The 17,723-nt window shown below is 50.8% G+C and overlaps 2 protein-coding genes across 3 annotated transcripts in view; both read left to right on the top strand.

Moving 5' to 3' along the window:
* The window catches only part of AKAP10 (A-kinase anchoring protein 10), a 29,468-nt gene extending 27,260 nt beyond the window's left edge, over positions 1 to 2,208 (top strand). Inside the window, exon 15 of the mRNA XM_006265467.4 lies at positions 700 to 2,208. Coding sequence (XP_006265529.1) covers positions 700 to 705 — 6 coding nt within the window. The 3' untranslated portion in view covers positions 706 to 2,208. The remainder of the gene's footprint in view (positions 1 to 699) is intronic.
* Positions 2,209 to 5,908: 3,700 nt separating this feature from the next.
* NLE1 (notchless homolog 1) lies at positions 5,909 to 13,935 on the top strand. Of its 2 annotated transcripts, none has more exons than XM_006265466.4 (12): positions 5,909 to 6,133; positions 6,335 to 6,552; positions 6,705 to 6,784; positions 7,172 to 7,248; positions 7,613 to 7,710; positions 9,577 to 9,769; positions 10,059 to 10,194; positions 10,602 to 10,648; positions 10,840 to 11,042; positions 11,982 to 12,141; positions 12,294 to 12,364; positions 12,795 to 13,935. In XM_006265466.4, the coding sequence occupies exons 1-12, from the start codon at positions 5,999 to 6,001 to the stop codon at positions 12,805 to 12,807; spliced, it is 1,431 nt and encodes a 476-aa protein (XP_006265528.1). In that variant the 5' UTR covers positions 5,909 to 5,998; the 3' UTR covers positions 12,808 to 13,935. The 2 variants fall into 2 exon arrangements, with proteins under 2 accessions (XP_006265528.1, XP_014459392.1); XM_014603906.3 differs by having other exon boundaries at positions 5,911 to 6,133; positions 11,967 to 12,141.
* The last annotated feature ends 3,788 nt before the right edge of the window (positions 13,936 to 17,723 follow it).

Genomic DNA, 17,723 nt, shown 5'->3' on the forward strand with positions numbered 1-17,723 from the left:
AACAGCTTGGAAGCTGTTTCTTGCCAAATTTATCACTGTGCTACGTCTGTGTTATGAAGAGACTGGGAAGCCTAGTTCAGTTCCTTTTGATCTACCATTATGTATTAGGTGTTTGCTATCTTTTAAATTGCATTTCTGATCATCTGCTCCTGTACAAGACTGTTTGCATTTTCCAGGTTGCAAAACAATTTTGATGCGGCAGTTGCTATTGACTGATGCTATATTTTTCTTTAATCTCTTGGCTGGCATTGTCAGTCAGAACTTCTGAAAGCCAAAGATCACGGTGGAGTGTATGCACTCCTACACATTATCATCAGGGACTTGACTGAAAGAGTGTCTAACAAACAAGCCACAAACATAGGTTTGTTACTTCAGCATGCGACTGCCTTCCAGAGGCAGTGATATTTGAGTGATTTATACAATACGTTCACTTAACAGTTTGGAATTAAACTGTTTATGGCATATCTGAATAGAAGAAAAGGTCACTTAGAATACCATTTAAAATTAGCGAGTGGCTACAGATACCCTGCACTCAGTTAAACCAGTTCAGTTGCAATACATTGGAAGTTTCTTCATCAAAAACTTCCCCACCTATTTGGTGTCAACATTTGCAAATGTGACCTTTCCACTGCATGCTTGGTCTGTGGTGTTCAGCTGTCCTGTCTAGAATGAACTTTAATCCTATGTTTCCTTTTCCAGCTATGATTTTAGAAAAGCCAGAACAAGGAAATCTGGCTTTCTGCTTTTGAAGATATAGTAAACTTTCCCTTCCAGTGGATTCTTCTCTAACACAGCCAGTGAAAACAAAGCACTGTTTGCTCCAAGACGGCTAATCTCTCCCTCATTTAAAAGGAAGGATAAAAAGGAGAGAAATCCTGTCTCAACTACAGAGTGCAAAGTAATGTTTGTTTTCCTCGTGCATGTGGCATTCACGATAATGAAGGTTTTTAAAGAGATGAAGAGGAAGTTCATGAACCCATCACTAAGAAACTGGTCAGCTTCACTAATGCTTCACCCTGTCTCGGAAGGAATTTTAAGCAAGCTATCTGGAACGGGACACGAGCCACACCAGGGAGGGGATAAGTTTTGCTGTAGTTCTCATTCTACTACTAAATTTTTTTGTTCTGGTTTTTTAAAATGTGCAACTGCAAAGGCCTCAGGGTAGCTGCCCTCACATCACCCGCTGGAGCTGTGAACCTGAAATGTTGAACACGTCGGCAGAGACTGAGTGATCTTAAAAGCTTATAAGAGTTTATTTTTTCCTTACTTGAACTAGATGAGCGTTTGCCTGTAAGATAACTGGACTTTACTTCATACCTGCATCAGTTTTGACAGGCATAAAATGGTCAGGAGTGAAGACTGGTTGGTGTAGCTTATCCTGCCTGTGTCCGAGCTGTTACACCTACATGAACACACACATTCCCCTGCTTCTAAAACACAGAAGACTTGCAGTCCAGTCTTTCACCTCTCCAGCTCTGATTCATTGCTCTGAGTCCAGCACGCTGCACTGAAGAGACTCTGCCCAGCAGACTTGCGTTGTCTTACTGTTCCATCCTACAAGTAGAAAAAATAATTGCTCTCACGCGTTGTTGCCATTCTCCATAGCCTGCTCTCCTCAGACCAGTATAGTATCTATTCCCAGACCTTTGTTTTTAAGGGCTTGTTGTTTCATGACACTTGGCCTCTTTCTTTCCTCTAATCCCCATCCCTGTGGTTATTTTCAGCGTTTGCCATTTGTATAGCCTTTCATTTAAGCAAAGAGCCACCCTGTCCCTGCACTTCTGTTCTTTTGATCTCCAGTGAGTCGATTCTGCAGAGCATACGAAGCACTCGAGGTGTCACTCCGTTACATTATCACTGTCTTTTTATTGTAAAACATTTCTGTTTGGGGGTTTCATTTTATTCCTCCGATTTTGCTTTTTCTCGAGACTTGTGCAAAAAAAAAAATCGCCTGATAAGAATTCTCGATCATCTCCAATTCTCAGACTGCCTTGATTGACTAGAAATTGTTATTCTGTTGCAATATTTGATTGTATAGGGGCACCTGGTATTGTCTATAAGAAGCAAAAAGGCTGTGTATAGGTTTTTTGGTACTATGTACCTCCTCTTATTTCTCTCATGCCCAAGTATTCATGTACTTAAAACATACTATATTTAATTGTGTTTTGATTTAAAGATATATAAATATTAAAATTTGTGTCAATTTTCTGTTTTGATGGAATTTGATTTTTCCTATGTATCTTTTAAACATGGGTCATCTCTCTTCATGGGGCTGGGTGGTGGGGGGAAAATCCCTGAGTAGTCCTTGGCTAGTAAAGCTGGTCAGATGTTATCCTTGTATATACAAGATATATGTATATCTTGCATATTTTAAATTTTTTCAGGTGGAAACTATGCATATTGGTGTAAAATCAAAGCTGTTGTTTTTCATAAAAGAAAGTCTTTTGGGGTTTTTTTGTTTTGTTTTGTTTTGTTTTTTAAAGGAAAAAGCACATCAGTAGACAGGCAGGCCTGTTGATGGTCCTTGTGCTGATAACTGGTTTGCTTGACCACTGACTGCTCAAAATGCAGCTATACTCACATTGAGAAATCTGCTACGCATCAGTTTTGAAAATCCAGGTAACTGATATGGATCAGGGCTTGTGCAATCTAAGATTTGATCGCTAGTCTTCCAGTTGTAAATGCTTACCTGCATTGCTGTAGCGGGGCAGAGGGTCTCTCTAGATTCTCAGTGCAGTATATAGTTTTTTCTGTTACGGTGCCAAAGCATCCTACTGATAACGTGTGTCATTGGAAGTCTGAACTGCAACATTGCTAGGGACACCCAGCTCTCAGCAGGCGGGTATTGTTCCAGCAAACGAGCGAAGCATTCCAAAGAAGATCTGTTTGGGAAACAGCACTAAGCTGATGAAGGTTCAACTACCTGCTGCCCCTGCTTGGGTACAGCTACCTGAGTGCACAGGATAAAGCAGTGATTCTCTTTTACTCCCCTGAAATACTGAGGTGACAGGAAAAATAGTGAGGAGCCTTGCACATTGTCACAAGTAACTGAGAGCTTTCCTTGCCTGTCCGACTTCTGAGGCTTCTAAATGTAAGCTGTTGCAAGTGCGGGATCCTAAAGAAGATGGGCAGGAAAGAAGAAAAGCTTCCAAATCTTGGTGGTAGATCAGAGTAGAAGAGGCCAGGCTCATAACGTTGTGCTTTCTGTCCCTGCTAAATAGCTGCAACAGAATCCTCCCGAGGTTTCACTGCACCAGGGAGGAATCTCAACTGCTTGGGCCTGGCAATCTTAACTAAAGACACCGAGGAAGATAAACGTGGAAATATGAAGGCTCTTGTTCTGTGCACAGAAATGGCACTGGTTTTACTAAATGTATTTTGGTGCAACCCTCTGTATGGCTCACATCAAGCCAATTTAATAGTGGCTGACTCAAGCTATGTGGATCCTGGTAACGCACACCTTCCTTGGTGCTATAGCTGCTGGGCAAGATGAATGAAAGCACAGTCATTCCTGTATAGCAAGAGAAACTTGAAAACTGTAGGAGGGTGAGTGGCAGCACTCTGTCATAATTGCCCACGTGTCCTGAATAACCTCGAGCAAGTCTCATCGTCCTCATAACCTAAAGCTCTGAGCGCTGGTAACCCCTAGCCAGTGCCGTTGTCTAGACTGTCAATTGAACAAATGCTTATAGGTAATATGACTATTCCTGTCTAAGCTACTTCAGCTCCAGCAGTTGGGGAAAGCATTAGGTTGGCCGTGGCAAGTAAGCACCAGATGTTTCCTTGTCCTGGGTCCACGTGCATTTTGATTCTTGTCTCCACCTCCACAACACTCGCTGAACCTGCTGGTTTCTAACGTCGCAGCATCTAGCTGTGACTGCTGGAAAGAGAAGCTATTGACTGCCTCCAGCCCACGTCCATCTTTTTGGTGAATGAATGTCCCTGCGCTGCAGGTGGATTGCTGCTCCCCAATGACTTGGTTTTGCTGCCCAGCGGATCAGTGCTTCTTATGCAAGGAAGGTGATGACTGCTCTGAAAACCATGCTCGGGACTTGTTTTTATTGTACACGTTTAGAATGTGCCACTACTGACGCTATGATGAAACCTAAATAAAGTGGGAGATGTGTAATCTGAACCTGCCTGGGTGCTGCTGTCTGTCTCCTTCGCTGGTGCGTTGCTCCTCACAGCATTGCTGCCTCGCACACATGGGGTTAAGGAGCAAGAGGCCTATTTTGTCAATGTAGTCTAATGGCAATACTTGCTCTTTAACTTCCCCCATCCCTTGGTACGAATTAACCCTCATTCGCAGCAAGCCTGCTCAGCTTGGAAGGGCATCTTTGACAGGCTGTTAACTTAAATCCTGTGGAGCCCCTTTGTGGTCTTTGCAGTAGAGGTGCAACGCTGGAAGTTATTTCTTGGTATCGACTTGTGCCTTAGAACTGAGCTCTGAAGAAATCCTTAAAAATCAGGGGAGCACCTACCATGTTGGAGGATCCCTGAGTCTTGAATCAGTTTGGAGTAGCTCAGGTGTGAGCTCCTCCATTTTAACAGGGGGGGCATTAACTCTGAAGCAGAATGATAGCACCATCCCCATCAGCAGTGTCAGATCTGAGCCCTGGGCTTCCCTATGGGAGCTGCAACCCCAAGGAACCTTGTCTTCAGTCCTGTTTTAATTGGTGCTAGGTAATGGGGGCTGTCCAGTCCAGTTCATGCACCTTCTCAGCTAGTGTAGATGAGCCATAAGCATGAGACATCTACACCAGTGGCTTTCTGTCTGCGATCCAGGAACACAGCAGAGCTCTGCGCACAACAGGCCAGTCTCTGGGCTTTGTTACTTTATTTCTTTTTTGGATGCTTGCTCTTGTTTAATCAAAAACATATATTGATATGCTAGTAACCGCTGATCTCCCTGTCCTCGTTCCTGACACGGTTTCCTTCGATGTGAGATTGCAATGGAAGGAAGACATGGACAGAAGTGACTTCTTGGTAAGCATTTTTGTTGTATGCTATGATAAAGGCTTGGGCCTGTACGTGGGGTGTCTGCCATGGATTTGGGAGCATCTGAAGCCCAAGCTGGAGAGTCTGGGGGACAAGACCCTTGCCAATGGTAGCACCACATGGGTTTGAACAACTGAGCTCTGCTCGGTTGATGGAATTGGGAATTGATTTGGGCCCAGACACATTTATATTTATTTATATATGCTTATGGTTATATATGTATCTATATGAGAGAGAGAGAGATGCATGTCTATATGAGAGAGACATGTCCATATATGTCCATGTCTGGACGTGTCCATATCTGGATGTATATTGGGTCATTTGGGCCCAAATTATACACATCAAAATATCAATCTCTCGTGTATGAGATATGATACTGATATATGTATCTATAGATCTCTCATATCTATGATATCTATATATTTTTCATATGTATGTGAGATGGATCGATATATACACACACACCTCACACATGTCCATATGCACGTCTACATATGAACATGTCCACGTATGTCCATATGCACATGTCCGTATATGGTTATGTGAGAGGTGTGTGTATATACTGTATCTATCTCATAGATATGACTGACCTATATCGATATGATCTTGATATAGCTTAGTATGTTGATACCGATATATTGATATGTAGGATTTGGGCCCAAATCACCCAATATAGTGATTCGGGTCTAGACACGGCATTTATAAACATGTAAATGGTATAAACATAGCGATAGAGCGGGGGGAGGGGGTGGCCGTGGCCGTGCTTCCTCGCAGGGGCGGCTGGCACCGGACCGCGCCGGCCGGTTTGCAATCCCTCGCTGCACGGATATCCCCGGTTGCCCTTTAAGGCCCCCCCCCGGTTGCCCTTACCGCCTGGACGTCCCAGCCGCGTGCATCGCGAGACGCCGGCGTGAGCTCATCGGTGCGCGCCGCGCCCCGCGTACACACGTGCGGAGTGCGGCGGCGCTGCCCGGCTCGGGGCCGACTCCGACTGCCGGCCATGCAGGAGGACGTGGAGCGGCGGCTGATCCAGTTCAAGGATGAGGCCGGCGAGGCCCTGGGCTGCCCCTTCGACGCCCCCGTGGACATCACGCCCGACAAGCTGCAGCTGCTCTGCAATGCTCTGCTCCAGGAGGTCTGTGCCAGCGCGGGGGCACCACAGCCGCTGCTTTCACCCAGCACCAGGGGACGGGCACAGGGGGCACCTGGATCTGTGACCTCCCTCCCTGGACAGATCCCCCCACCACTGCCCGGATGCCCATGCCCCTGCAGGGGAAGTGCGCAAGGTGGGGGTGAGCCGGCCTGGTAGAAATTGCCCCCATCTCTTGTCTTCCAGGAGGAGCCGCTGCCTTTCGCCTTCTACGTCCAGAATGCCGAAATCGTCGCGTCGCTGGAGCAGACGCTGGCGGGGCAGGTGGTGGAGACGGAGCGAGTCCTCGACATCGTCTACCAGCCCCAGGCCGTGTTCCGGGTGCGAGCGGTGACGCGCTGCACCAGCTCCCTGGAGGGGCACACGGAAGCCGTCATCTCCGTGGCCTTCAGCCCTACGGGAAAGTAAGAGGCAGCGGGGCAGGATTGCCGGGGCCCGGTGCTGGGCCGGCTGGCAAGGGGAAAGGCAGAGAGTGCCTGGCCTGGGGAGGCGCCAGGAAGCAGCCCCATCCCACGTGCTGCCCTGAGCCCACACGGGCTGCGTGTCGCTGTTGCAGGTACCTAGCGAGCGGCTCTGGCGACACCACCGTGCGCTTCTGGGACCTGAGCACAGAGACGCCGCAGTTCACAGCCAAAGGCCAGTGCAGCAGGAGGGAGGCTGTGGGGTGGCCCTAGGCACGAGGGGGATCCAGAGCAGGATTTGGGGAGGTCCTTCAAGCAGCCTCCTTTCCCCTGGCTTTGAATCCAGGGCTTGGAGCAGACTCGGGGCTTGGTGACGGCACCCCCATGGCACGAGGAGCCTGCCTTGCCTCCCAAGCAGTGTTCAGCGGTGGTTCCCCTGCCCACCTGTGCTGGAAAACACTCCCGACAGGCTCACCCTGTCCCGGAGCAGGGCATGGATGTGAGCCCAGGCAGCCTGGCTGGGGCAGCTGCAGAGAATGCCCCCTGCCCTCACCCAGCCCTTGCAGGTGACTGCTGTCTGCAGGCCAGAGCCTTCCCCTCACTGCTGCGCTCTCCCCTTCAGGTCACAGGCACTGGGTCCTCAGCATCGCTTGGGCTCCTGATGGCAAGAAGCTGGCCTCGGGGTGCAAGAACGGGCAGGTGCGTGTCAGTTCTGTGCTCAGTCAAGTGCTTGTTCCAAGAGCACGGGCAGGGGGAAACGACCCGCCACGGAGCAGGAGACATCCCACCTGCACGGTCCAAGAACCGGCCTTTCCAGCACGCTGTAAACACGGCCTCGCACAGCAGCCGCTTGCTGTGCAATTTGATTGCTGCGTTTAGTCTTCTGCCACCATTGGCTCTTCTGCCTTGAGGCATCCGCTCACTGCTGCAGGGATTGGGAGTAGTCCTTTGGTGCCTTCCCCTATTATCAGCTGTCGTCCCTCTGGGCTGGGGGGTGAAACTGCTCCTGTGCCACGGTGCCTGTGGTTGGTGACCCGATGGCCTTGCATGCTCTGCTCTCCAGATACTCCTCTGGGACCCGGCCACGGGGAATCAGATCGGCCGAGCACTGACAGGGCACTCCAAGTGGATCACGTGGCTGTGCTGGGAGCCACTCCACATGTAAGTAACCTTCCAGCCGTGGCTCCTGGCTTTGCTGATCAAGAGAGAGCACGCTTCTGCTATGGCTCTCCGCAGTGCCTTGGCTGGGAACAGAGCAAGCGTGTAGGAAAAGAGACGCTGAAAAGCAAGTAGTGCTGGAGGACAGGAGAGGTGTGGGCAGTGGGCTGGACACTAGGCTGGAGGTGGGAGACCTGGGTTGGAGTCCTGTCTCTGCCAGGCACGCTGGGGTCCTGTTTCTTGTGCTGCATGATGAAGACTTAGGACTAAAATATGCCAGGGAGCTCCAATTACCACCTGGGAGCAGCGAACATCTTTACAAAGGCTGGGAGCAGGGATTTGAACTCCGGCCTTCCTGCCTCCCTGTCGCAGCTTCTCCACATGAAGGGGTTTGGAGGGCTGAGGCTGGGCTTGTCTCCTTGAGTTGTCCCCCCAGTCCAGTTGTGCCCAACCCCAGCGCAGAGTAGGGAAGGGGAGGGGGAAGACTACTGTCTGCATGCTGATGTGGTCCTGCTGGTGCTGAGAGCTCCCTCAGGGCCCTCCTGCTCCCCCAGCTGCCTCAGCCATCCGGTTAGTTTATCATGCAATTCTTTATATGTGGACCTGGTGCAGCTCTGCCAGGAGCGCAGATGATAGTCCAAGGCATGATAGAAATGCCCTGGAGCAGAGCCCTGCCAGCAGAAATCCCGGGGGAAGCTTCAGCTGCTCGCAAACAACTAACTGGATTAAAGGAAATTGATGAGTGGTGGGGGCAGGAAGAGAAGAAATGGTTCTCTCGGGTCTGCAGCCGCCTGGGCTTGTCCCTGCTCTGCTCCTGTCGCTGTGGAAGGGCCCTGCCCTTGGTTCCAGGCTTTGATCTTCCGCTCCCTGATCCAAGTGAGCTGCAGCCATGTTGCAGGCTGTGCCTCCCAGGTGGGCCCTGCAATGCCAGCTGCTTGTCCACCATCTAGTTCAAGCTGTACCCTTAGGAGCCCAGTCTCTCTTCCTCTGTCTCTCTTTCTCTGGCCATGCCCCCTTCTGCCTACTCCCCCGTGTGCCTGCCTGACCCCTGGCCCAAAGAAGTTACTCTCCTTAAGAAGAGCAATGGTTTGCGCTGCTCAAGACACAGCAGTGCTGCAGGGATTGGCCAAGTCCCACTAGTGCACCTCAGGCACACAGGAGTCCTTCCTTGCCCAGCCCAAAGCCTGCCTTGGTGCTTGTACATTACCGGGGGGGGGCAGACTTGATGCCTGGCTCCCTGCCCAGTGCCCTTTACAAAGCTAAAGGAGCCATGAGCAATTTGCGATGTGTTGCTGAGTTCCTGTTGAATTTGCCCTCCCAACTCGATGGCCACTGAGCTGGGCTTTTCTTGGGGGGTGATTGGAACGGAGCCCAAGACTGTCCGTACGTCTGGCTTGTGAGGTGCACGGGCCTACTCCCCAAGCGTAGCCTTGAGCTCCTTGTGCTTCTGGAACCTGACTGGGCAGAGGCATTAGCAGAGCATCCTGCGACGTGGCCAGAACACATTACACCACAAACTGACATGTAATGACTGCCTGCTGCTTAAGAAAGGGAGTAGTCCCGTGCCCAGCTGATGTGGGAAGCAGTGGGAGGTTGGCATTTCTGTGTCAGTAGGCAGGAGGGCTTGCAGTGGTGCCCAAAGCCCAGCTGGGTGGAGCTACTGGGATCTTACACCTCACCAGAGAGGCTGCTGCAAACATCTGGGAAGGGCATAGGCTACAAACTGCCTGGGAGCTCCCCTAAAGAAGTTGCTCTCTGGGTCTCTCATCTGAGCACTCACCCAGCCTTCTCCTCAGCTGAAGATCTCGCGTCCTTAGAGCCCTTGCAGGGGGCCCTCCAGCACCGTGCTTTGTCTCCTCCCCTCCCCAGAAATCCAGAATGCCGCTACCTGGCCAGTGCCTCCAAGGATGGCAGCGTCCGGATCTGGGACACCCTCGGGGGCCGGTGCGACAAGATCCTCACTGGGCACACGCAGTCGGTCACATGCGTGAAGTGGGGCGGAGACGGGCTGCTCTACTCCTCTTCGCAGGACAGAACTATCAAGGTCTGGAGAGGCCAGGATGTAAGTGTGCTGAGCAGGCTGTAGATGCCCAGGGTTGATGGTCGGTGACATCTGGACAGAGACCCTGCCTGGGTCCTGTGGTTCAGCAGTGCCCTGTCTGGCCAGGCTGAGGAGCTGTGTGGATCGCTTCACAATGGTGTGGGAGGGTTGGAGAAGCTGAGGTATGGGGGGTCGTCGTGGGCCTGGAGGTTTCATGACCTGATGAGGCCCTGCCAGGGCTGATGGAAGAGGGGGCAGGGAGCTCCTGCATTCATCCCCCTCTGAGCCCGTGGGATCACTTTGCTTTCAGGGGGTTCTGTGCCGCACCTTGCAGGGCCACGCACACTGGGTGAACACCATGGCTCTGAGCACCGACTACGTCCTCCGCACAGGCGCCTTTGAGCCTGCCCAGGCCTCTGTTAACCCACAGGATATGAGCGGCTCCTGTAAGCGCATTTGCCTGGTGGCAGGCTGGGGTGGGTGAGGGGGTGGGCCAGGGCACTTTCCTCATGGCTACCGGTGCCCAAAGTCCACCCGAGTGGTCCCAGTCCCCTCCCTGCTCCTCTGAAATCATTAGTAGTGGCTTTCCCTTCTCTGAGAGCCTCATGCTATGGAGAACTGGAGGCCTGCACACATGCTGTGCTCTAGTGCTAGAAGTGCAGCCTCCTCTTATGATCCATGTTGGAGGTCTGAGAGGAGGCAAGTTCGTGCCCCCAGATTTGTCCCCTTTGGCATCCTTCCTGGGTAACACCCCGAGGGAGTAGGCTCCATCCATACAGCCCAAAAGTCCAGCTCTGTTGTGCTCCTGTTTGCCATCCCGTGTCTAATGCCCCTTCTCTGCTCATGCTCACAGTGATGGAGCTGAAACAGAAGGCACAAGCCAGGTATGACCAAGTCAGGGTAAGTCTGCAGCAGGAAAACCCCCTGTGCCTTGCTCTGTAATGTTGGTACCGACCAGCACAGAAAGAACAGGCTGGGGCTGGCTCCCTCCTGCCTGCTTTTCCCCCCAGGGGTCGGGTGAGCTTCATGCTCTGAGGGCACAGCCTGTGTACCACGGTGTGGCGCTGAGGCATTTCGTTTGCTTGCTGCAGGGCCAGGGACCAGAGAGGTTGGTCTCAGGGTCAGACGACTTCACGCTGTTTCTGTGGAGCCCAGCAGAGGACAAGAAGCCGCTGGAGAGAATGACAGGCCACCAGGCCTTGATCAACCAAGTCCTCTTCTCTCCAGACACGCGGGTCATAGCTAGCGCTTCCTTTGACAAGTCCATCAAGCTCTGGGAAGGCAGGACGGGAAAGTAGGTTCCTCCTCCAGAGGCATGAAGCTCGCTTGTCAGGCCACGTTGCAACGTGCAGGTTATACACGGGAGGGAACACAGCACGGACTCAGCCGAGTGCAGTCAGCCTCCTCCTTAGCCTGGCGCGCTGCTTTGCCACTGACTCCCTGTGCCCTCGGGCAAGTCCCTTAATTCCCCTGTGCCAAGGTGCCCAGCCCCCAGTGCTGCAGGTGAAGCTCTAGATGCCCCACTTGCAGACTGGGGTGTTGGTTGGGCGCACCCAGCGTGCTTGGCTCCTGCATTTGCAGAATGATGAAGGCTTGGCTGCTCCTCCTCCACCCTGCCTGGCTGCAGGTGGAGCCCTGGAGCCCAGACACCCCCAATCTAGCTCGCCTAGCATGCGGAGATTGCGCTCTTTGGGGAGTGGCTGCTCCTTTGTTCTGTGTCTGTGTGGCACCTGGTACGATGGCAACATTATTTGGGGTCCCTCAGTACTCCTGCAGTACAAATGATATTCCAGGGTCGGTTATTCCTCTGCATAGCATGAGTGGTTATATGGGATAGCGGCCATTATGGTGCCTGCGGCTGAGACTGGGCTGCCTAAGCTGGAAGAGCATCTCTGATAGGTCTTGAAGGAACAATAGGGGAGGATTTAGTATCTCTTCAGTCCCTGGCTGCATACTGGAGAGTGGCCACAATAGCACTTGTACACAGTCGAGAAGAGGCTAATGAACTATGTTACCAGCTGGGGAGGGGCATGGGTGGAGTTAAGCCCATCAGTGGGAGAAGTGCTAGGCAGTTTGGAGCCTGTTGGCCTTGGTACAACCATGGGTGAGCCATGTATCACCCGTCTAATGGGCGTGTGTTAGTACAATGTATGCCCGCAGAGAGGTACACCATTTGGGATGAGGCCTGTGTGCCTGACTACCCATCCTCACCCCCCAGCCCTTCCCGCTGCAGGTATCTCACCTCGCTGAGGGGCCATGTCTCAGCCGTGTACCAGATTGCCTGGTCAGCGGACAGCCGCCTGCTGGTGAGCGGGAGCAGCGACAGCACCCTCAAGGTGTGGGATGCCAAAGTGAAGAAGCTGGCCATCGACCTTCCCGGCCATGCTGACGAGGTAGGTCTGCCCATCGTGGAGGGCCTGGGACGTGCCCACTCTCTAGAGAAGGCAGAGGCTAAGCTCCTTTGCCATGACCACAAGGCTGGCGGTAGGGGGAACATCCGCTCTCCTTTGACTATGGCAATAACCCAGATCTCTTGCATTGCTAGGTGTTTGCAGTGGACTGGAGCCCTGATGGACAGAGGGTGGCAAGCGGGGGGAAAGACAAGTGTCTAAGGATGTGAGTATCAGCCCCTCCAAAAACAGCACTTCCCAGCCCCCCCATGTCCACACAACACGAGTGTCAGTGCAGCCTTTTGCCTCACTAAATGAACTGTGCTTCATTATTGTCACCTGATGGCAGCACTGAGCAGACCCAGCTGAGATTAGGGCCCCGCACAGTATACGTACATCCAGAAAACACCTTGCTTACAGTCTGGATAGACCTGAGTTTTCAGCTGATTCTGCCCAGCTTGGCTCTGCATTGTGGTGGTGGTAGGAATCCCGGCCTTCCCTGAGCTCCCAGGCTCCTCTGCTGGCTGTTCGCTGGAGTTCTCCACCACCCACCTTTTTGCCAGGCTTGCCTTTCAGCCCTGATACAGCCTGCAGGCCTGCGCTCTCCGTGGTACCACTGTTGTCCTCATGGGACCCCATGTTCCTTCCCTTTGCAGATGGAGAAGATAGGAGGCAGCATGGAGAGAACCTGCCGGGTGGAAGCTGGCTCCTGCTGTGGCCCAGTGCCTAGCAAGGGTTGCTCAGGACAATCTCATCTTCTGCCACATACACGTGTCACTCGCTCAGCCCTAATTTCTAATTAGGAAACGTTTAACTCGGATTCTTTTTATGACCCAAAGACCTTTCCTTTCTGGATCCAGATGACTTTGTTCCTGACTTTTAATGAGCCAAAACCCCTTAGAGCTGCAGATCTACCAGTTCTGTTGGGACCCCTGAGCCCCCAAAAAGCCTGCTCTCTCAGGGGAGAGGGGTGCAAAGATGGAGCCTGTAAATGCTCTTTGCCTTCATTGTCACTGAAGCCTCCAGGAACCAGAGCATTCAGTGTGGGCAGAAAAGGTGGGTGTCCCCACCTGACCTTCAGCAAGATGAAAGGGGGAAATCCATCGTATTGTCTCCTGGCAAAATTCAAAGCTGATGTTTGCCTGGGGCGGGTGTCTATGTGTGAGTAGAGTCTCCTGGCTGCCTTCACTGCATTGGAGTGAGGGAAGGAGGAGGTTTTGCACCTAGGCTGGTAATCATTCATAATGGGTTGCCTGGAGCATTGTTTCAGTCAGTCAACAATACCCCACCTGCCTCAGTCCAGGGAGCAGACTTCTTGCTTGACTTGTGTGTGTTCTGCACCAGGGCTGGGAGGACCAGGTGTGAAATGAAAGCTGGTGCCCGTACTGCATTGAGTTTCCAGCCTCGGCTGTTACCTGAGAGCAGAGAAGTGAGGGCTTTTGCTTCTGGGAGTCGGTGACTCTTCCAGCCCTGCTAACACAGCCTGGCTTGGGTGCAGAGGGCTGCGGGGAAAGATAAAGCTGCCCGCTGTTGTTTCTCTTCCATGCAGCTGGGGATATCTGTGGGGTGGGATTGTCTGGTCCCGTGCTGTTAGGTCAATGGCAAAACTCCCCTATCATGATGCAAAGTTATTGACAAATCAGTTGGAGCACAGGGCTGTATCTCTTCTGTGAACACATGCTGTTTATACCTGTGAAGTCTAAGAACTGGGCAAGTCCAAACATGACTAATAATGAATCAATTGTGTGCTGTCAACTCCTCGGCAGTAATTGCAATAAATGTGCAGCAAGGACCAGAGCGTTCTCCCTCCAGAGCTCTTGTTGGGGTTTGTAAGTGGATCGTTTGGGTTTGTGGTGTTTTGCCCATCTCAATGGGGAAACTTGGCATGGCTTTGTGCCCGGTGGTGGGACTCCTGCCCAAACATCATGCTGCTACAAGGAATGCTGACAAGGAGAGCAGGAGGTCAGGACAGTAGCCTAACCCAGAGCAGCTTGGGTCCCTGCTTGGCCATGCTTTCCTTGCGAGAGCCTGGGCATGGTGTTTAGGCTTTCGTTTCTCTGAGCTGTAGCTGGGAATACTCTTTCCCTGCTTCACAGGGGTATTGAGTGTGGATAAGGGGTGCTCAGGTGCTGTGGCACTGGGACAAGGCAATGCCAAACCTCAGGGAAGATGCAATGCCAGAGTTACCAAGTTGGACTGATCTCTGCTGCAGCAGATCAAGAGGCCCAGAGACAAAGGGTTGTTCTGAGACCTGAACTACAACTGACGCCCAGGGCCCTAGGTCAGCATTGCAAGGCACCTTCCTGCTCCATAAGGGGATGAAGCGTCTTTGTTGCGCAGCTTCACACCACCCACAAAGCAGTGTTTCCAAGTCAGGTTTCAGGTGAGCACTTAAACACCAGCCCAGGCTCGTGGTGCCTCTCACGTGGTACCCAGCTTGCTGCTTTCTGTCCAGCACATGTGGAGATCAGTTCTGTTTCACCAACCCTACAAAGCTGGGTTAGTTAAAGCTGTGAGGCTGTGACAGTCTCTTGGCCCCAGTCGAGCCTGGAAGATACTGGAACTTTCTTCTGGCTCACTTCAGCCCAGTGCTAGATGCCTGACCTCATGAGCAGCGAGTCCAGGCAGAATAACTTTCTGGCTTGGGTTATACTGATTGCTGTGTGTTCATCTTTCACTAATGTCACTGGAAACGTGGTTGTAATTCTACAGGTCTGACAGATGCTTTTCGAGCCTCGTGTGCTGCTGTCACCGTGGCATGGATAATTTTCTTTGAGCTGTTATAGAAGACAGAGACCAGGTTTCATTGTTCTGGAAATGACCACCAGCCTATCTGCTCCTCAAAACCACCAAGTAGAGCAGAAGGTTGGAACAGAAGGTTACTTATATAACGTGTATTGATATTAGAGAGTACCAGCAAACTGCTGTACCTCTCAGCATATCCCTCTGCCAGCCGACTCGCCTGACTCCTATCTGCACAAGATCTTCTGGGAAGAACTCAATATCCTGTACATGGTTTGGTAATATGCTTCCTGCAGAGTCGCCTCACGCTGAATTGTAAGGCTGTGCTGTGTCTGTCTACAGAAGCAAAGCAATTCGCACTTTACTGGTGTGAAGGTTGTAGCATGTGAGGTACGATGGTTCAGAGGGGTAGCTAGTAACTGTCTTTCAGTCCGTCTCGTCCTAGAGATGGAGTCAAAAATGGTGAGAGAAAAGGATTCTTGAAGTAGCCTTATCTTTAAATGTTAGCCCAGTATAGAGGAGGGGAAAGCCCACACCAACGATCCTCAGTAGTTACTGAAGGCTTTGTGCTGTCCAAGAAACCAACCTGCCTTCCACCTTTCCATAGTAAGTGGCATCCTCCTCCTTTTACAGACCAGTAAGTGGAAGTGCAGCAGAGGCAAAGGCCTCAGAGCCAGGATTAAAACCCCGAGGTGACTTTATGCTCGGTCTGCCTGTCTGGACTGATCAGGGCATTGGTTTTCCATCTCTAAACAGAGACCAGCTTTTTCAGTTGAGTGAGGCGTGCTCCTCCACTTCCTGTCCTAAACATACATCGTGTTGCTGTGGTCACCTTCTCTCCTGTCCTCTATCCCAGTTGTTAGTATTTAGTACCAAATAGAGTCCACGTAAAACTGGCTTCCATAGCTCCTAAACATGGGCATATATGGCTGCTTTTATAAAGCTCTCATACAAATGGATGGGCTGACCGTATATATGCGTTCCCTGAAACATGCTGTTTCAGCTTTGTATAATTTGGCATTTTAGCCACATGGTTGAAAATCCACCTCTTCATGCTTATTTACTTACAAGATAAACTGGCAAAAAAAAGAAAGGAAAAGTTTTCTCCTGAACGTTTTCTCAAATCCAAATACCCTACAGTGTTGTTTTGGGGTTTTTTTTCCACTTGCATGACACCAGCATCCAGGTGAAATTAATTCCAGCCTTTTCCCCACAGTGGTCCTTAAAGATCGCCTGGCACTTAGGAGAGGAGGAGTGGTAACCTCAGTCCCTTGGCCAACCTTCAGCTTAAGTAATTTCTGCCTAGCTGAATGCCATGCCTCACAGTTTTATTTGGATATGGCATTCCTTGTTTCCTGTCTCCAAGCATTCTGAGGTACTTCTATGCACTGCTCACTAGCGGTTGCGCTCCACTCTAGAGGCTGCTGCCTTTGGGGAAGTGGTTACAATCTTCCTCGTGGTCAGGTTCAGTCAATAATTATTCAGAACTTTTGAAAACAAGGATACAAGGTGCTAGACATTGTCACTTTTAATGCAGGTGTGCGTGGCAAGTGCGAATTTTGCTCTAAAAACTCTCTGCCTTTGGAATCCTCAATGTGTGTTTAATGATCAAATAGATTTTTTTAAAATGTGCTTGAAAATACACACCTGGCTGGCAAGCAGATTGATAACATCATGATAATGGATGTGCTGAAATACCTGGTTCTCAAAAACTGGAATGTGGTGTGAATATCTGTATACGTTACTCCATTTGCAAGTCTTGTTTCAGCCCTCTTATTCATTAAATATGCTACAGTTAAACAGCTTGCAATGGAGATGGTGTTCTTTAGATAATACCCTTTTAAGTGTATTTAGCTACCATGGCACTCTTACTACAAAGATCCCTCCTAATACCATCATGTACTGATGCTTCAGTTCATGCCACCATCAAACTCATTAGAAGTGCCTCATTAAGGTAATACCTCCTAATGACATGTGCTGTGTCTGGTTCCTGAGGACGTCAGGATAATGAGTATGGGGAGGTACTCTGCTCCTTGGAGGAAAGTTTTTGGTTTCTGCAAGAAAAAAAGGTCAGGAATAATTAAGAGGGGGGGTAAATGGTGAAAGCATCTGTTTCTCTCAGCCATGAATCAAGCAGTCCTCTGCTGTGGAGACTCAGAAGCCAGCTGTATAGTGGTCCCTTGATCCTTTGGTCAGGTTTAAATAAGCAGGGCCTTGACTCCCAGCTGATTAACATCAGTGCTCTGTGTTCTTCTCACCCAGACAGAATTGGTGGGGAAGTGATGCCTTGTCTGTACAACTCCACCTTCACTGGATACAAAGGTGAGTAGGATCAGCTCATCCCTTGATTATATTCCCAGGTAGTTATCCCAATGCCCATGTGATTTATGGCATAGGGGCAGTCGGGAGGAGTTTGTTGGTAAGGCATTAGACACTATCTCGACTGCTCTGGAGGGGAATGAAGGTTTCTACATGGTTTTTTGTAACAGGAGACCATTAGCCAAAATTTCTTCAGATTCCATTTAAAAATTTGGGGGGCAGTTGACTAATTTGGTTACCCCAGTCAAATCTCCCAGCTGCTTCTGTAACTGGAGTCTCCTGCATCCACCAATGTCCCTCACACCTTTGGTCTTTTGCTGAAGCGAACTTGCCCCAGGATCTTGTTGTGAAGACAAGGATGGCAGGCAGGCGGCTAATAAAGCAGCACAATTGGTGTCGAGATAAATTTAGCGATTTACTTTTGATCCAGAAGGTGTAATTGCTTAGAAATTCCTGGAGCATGTTTTTGTCCACAAGCACAACTTATAGCCCGTTTGAGCTGTCTTCCTTACAAGCTGGCTGCG

Source organism: Alligator mississippiensis, chromosome 14 (assembly GCF_030867095.1).
Source record: "Alligator mississippiensis isolate rAllMis1 chromosome 14, rAllMis1, whole genome shotgun sequence".
NCBI classification, from domain to species: domain Eukaryota; kingdom Metazoa; phylum Chordata; order Crocodylia; family Alligatoridae; genus Alligator; species Alligator mississippiensis.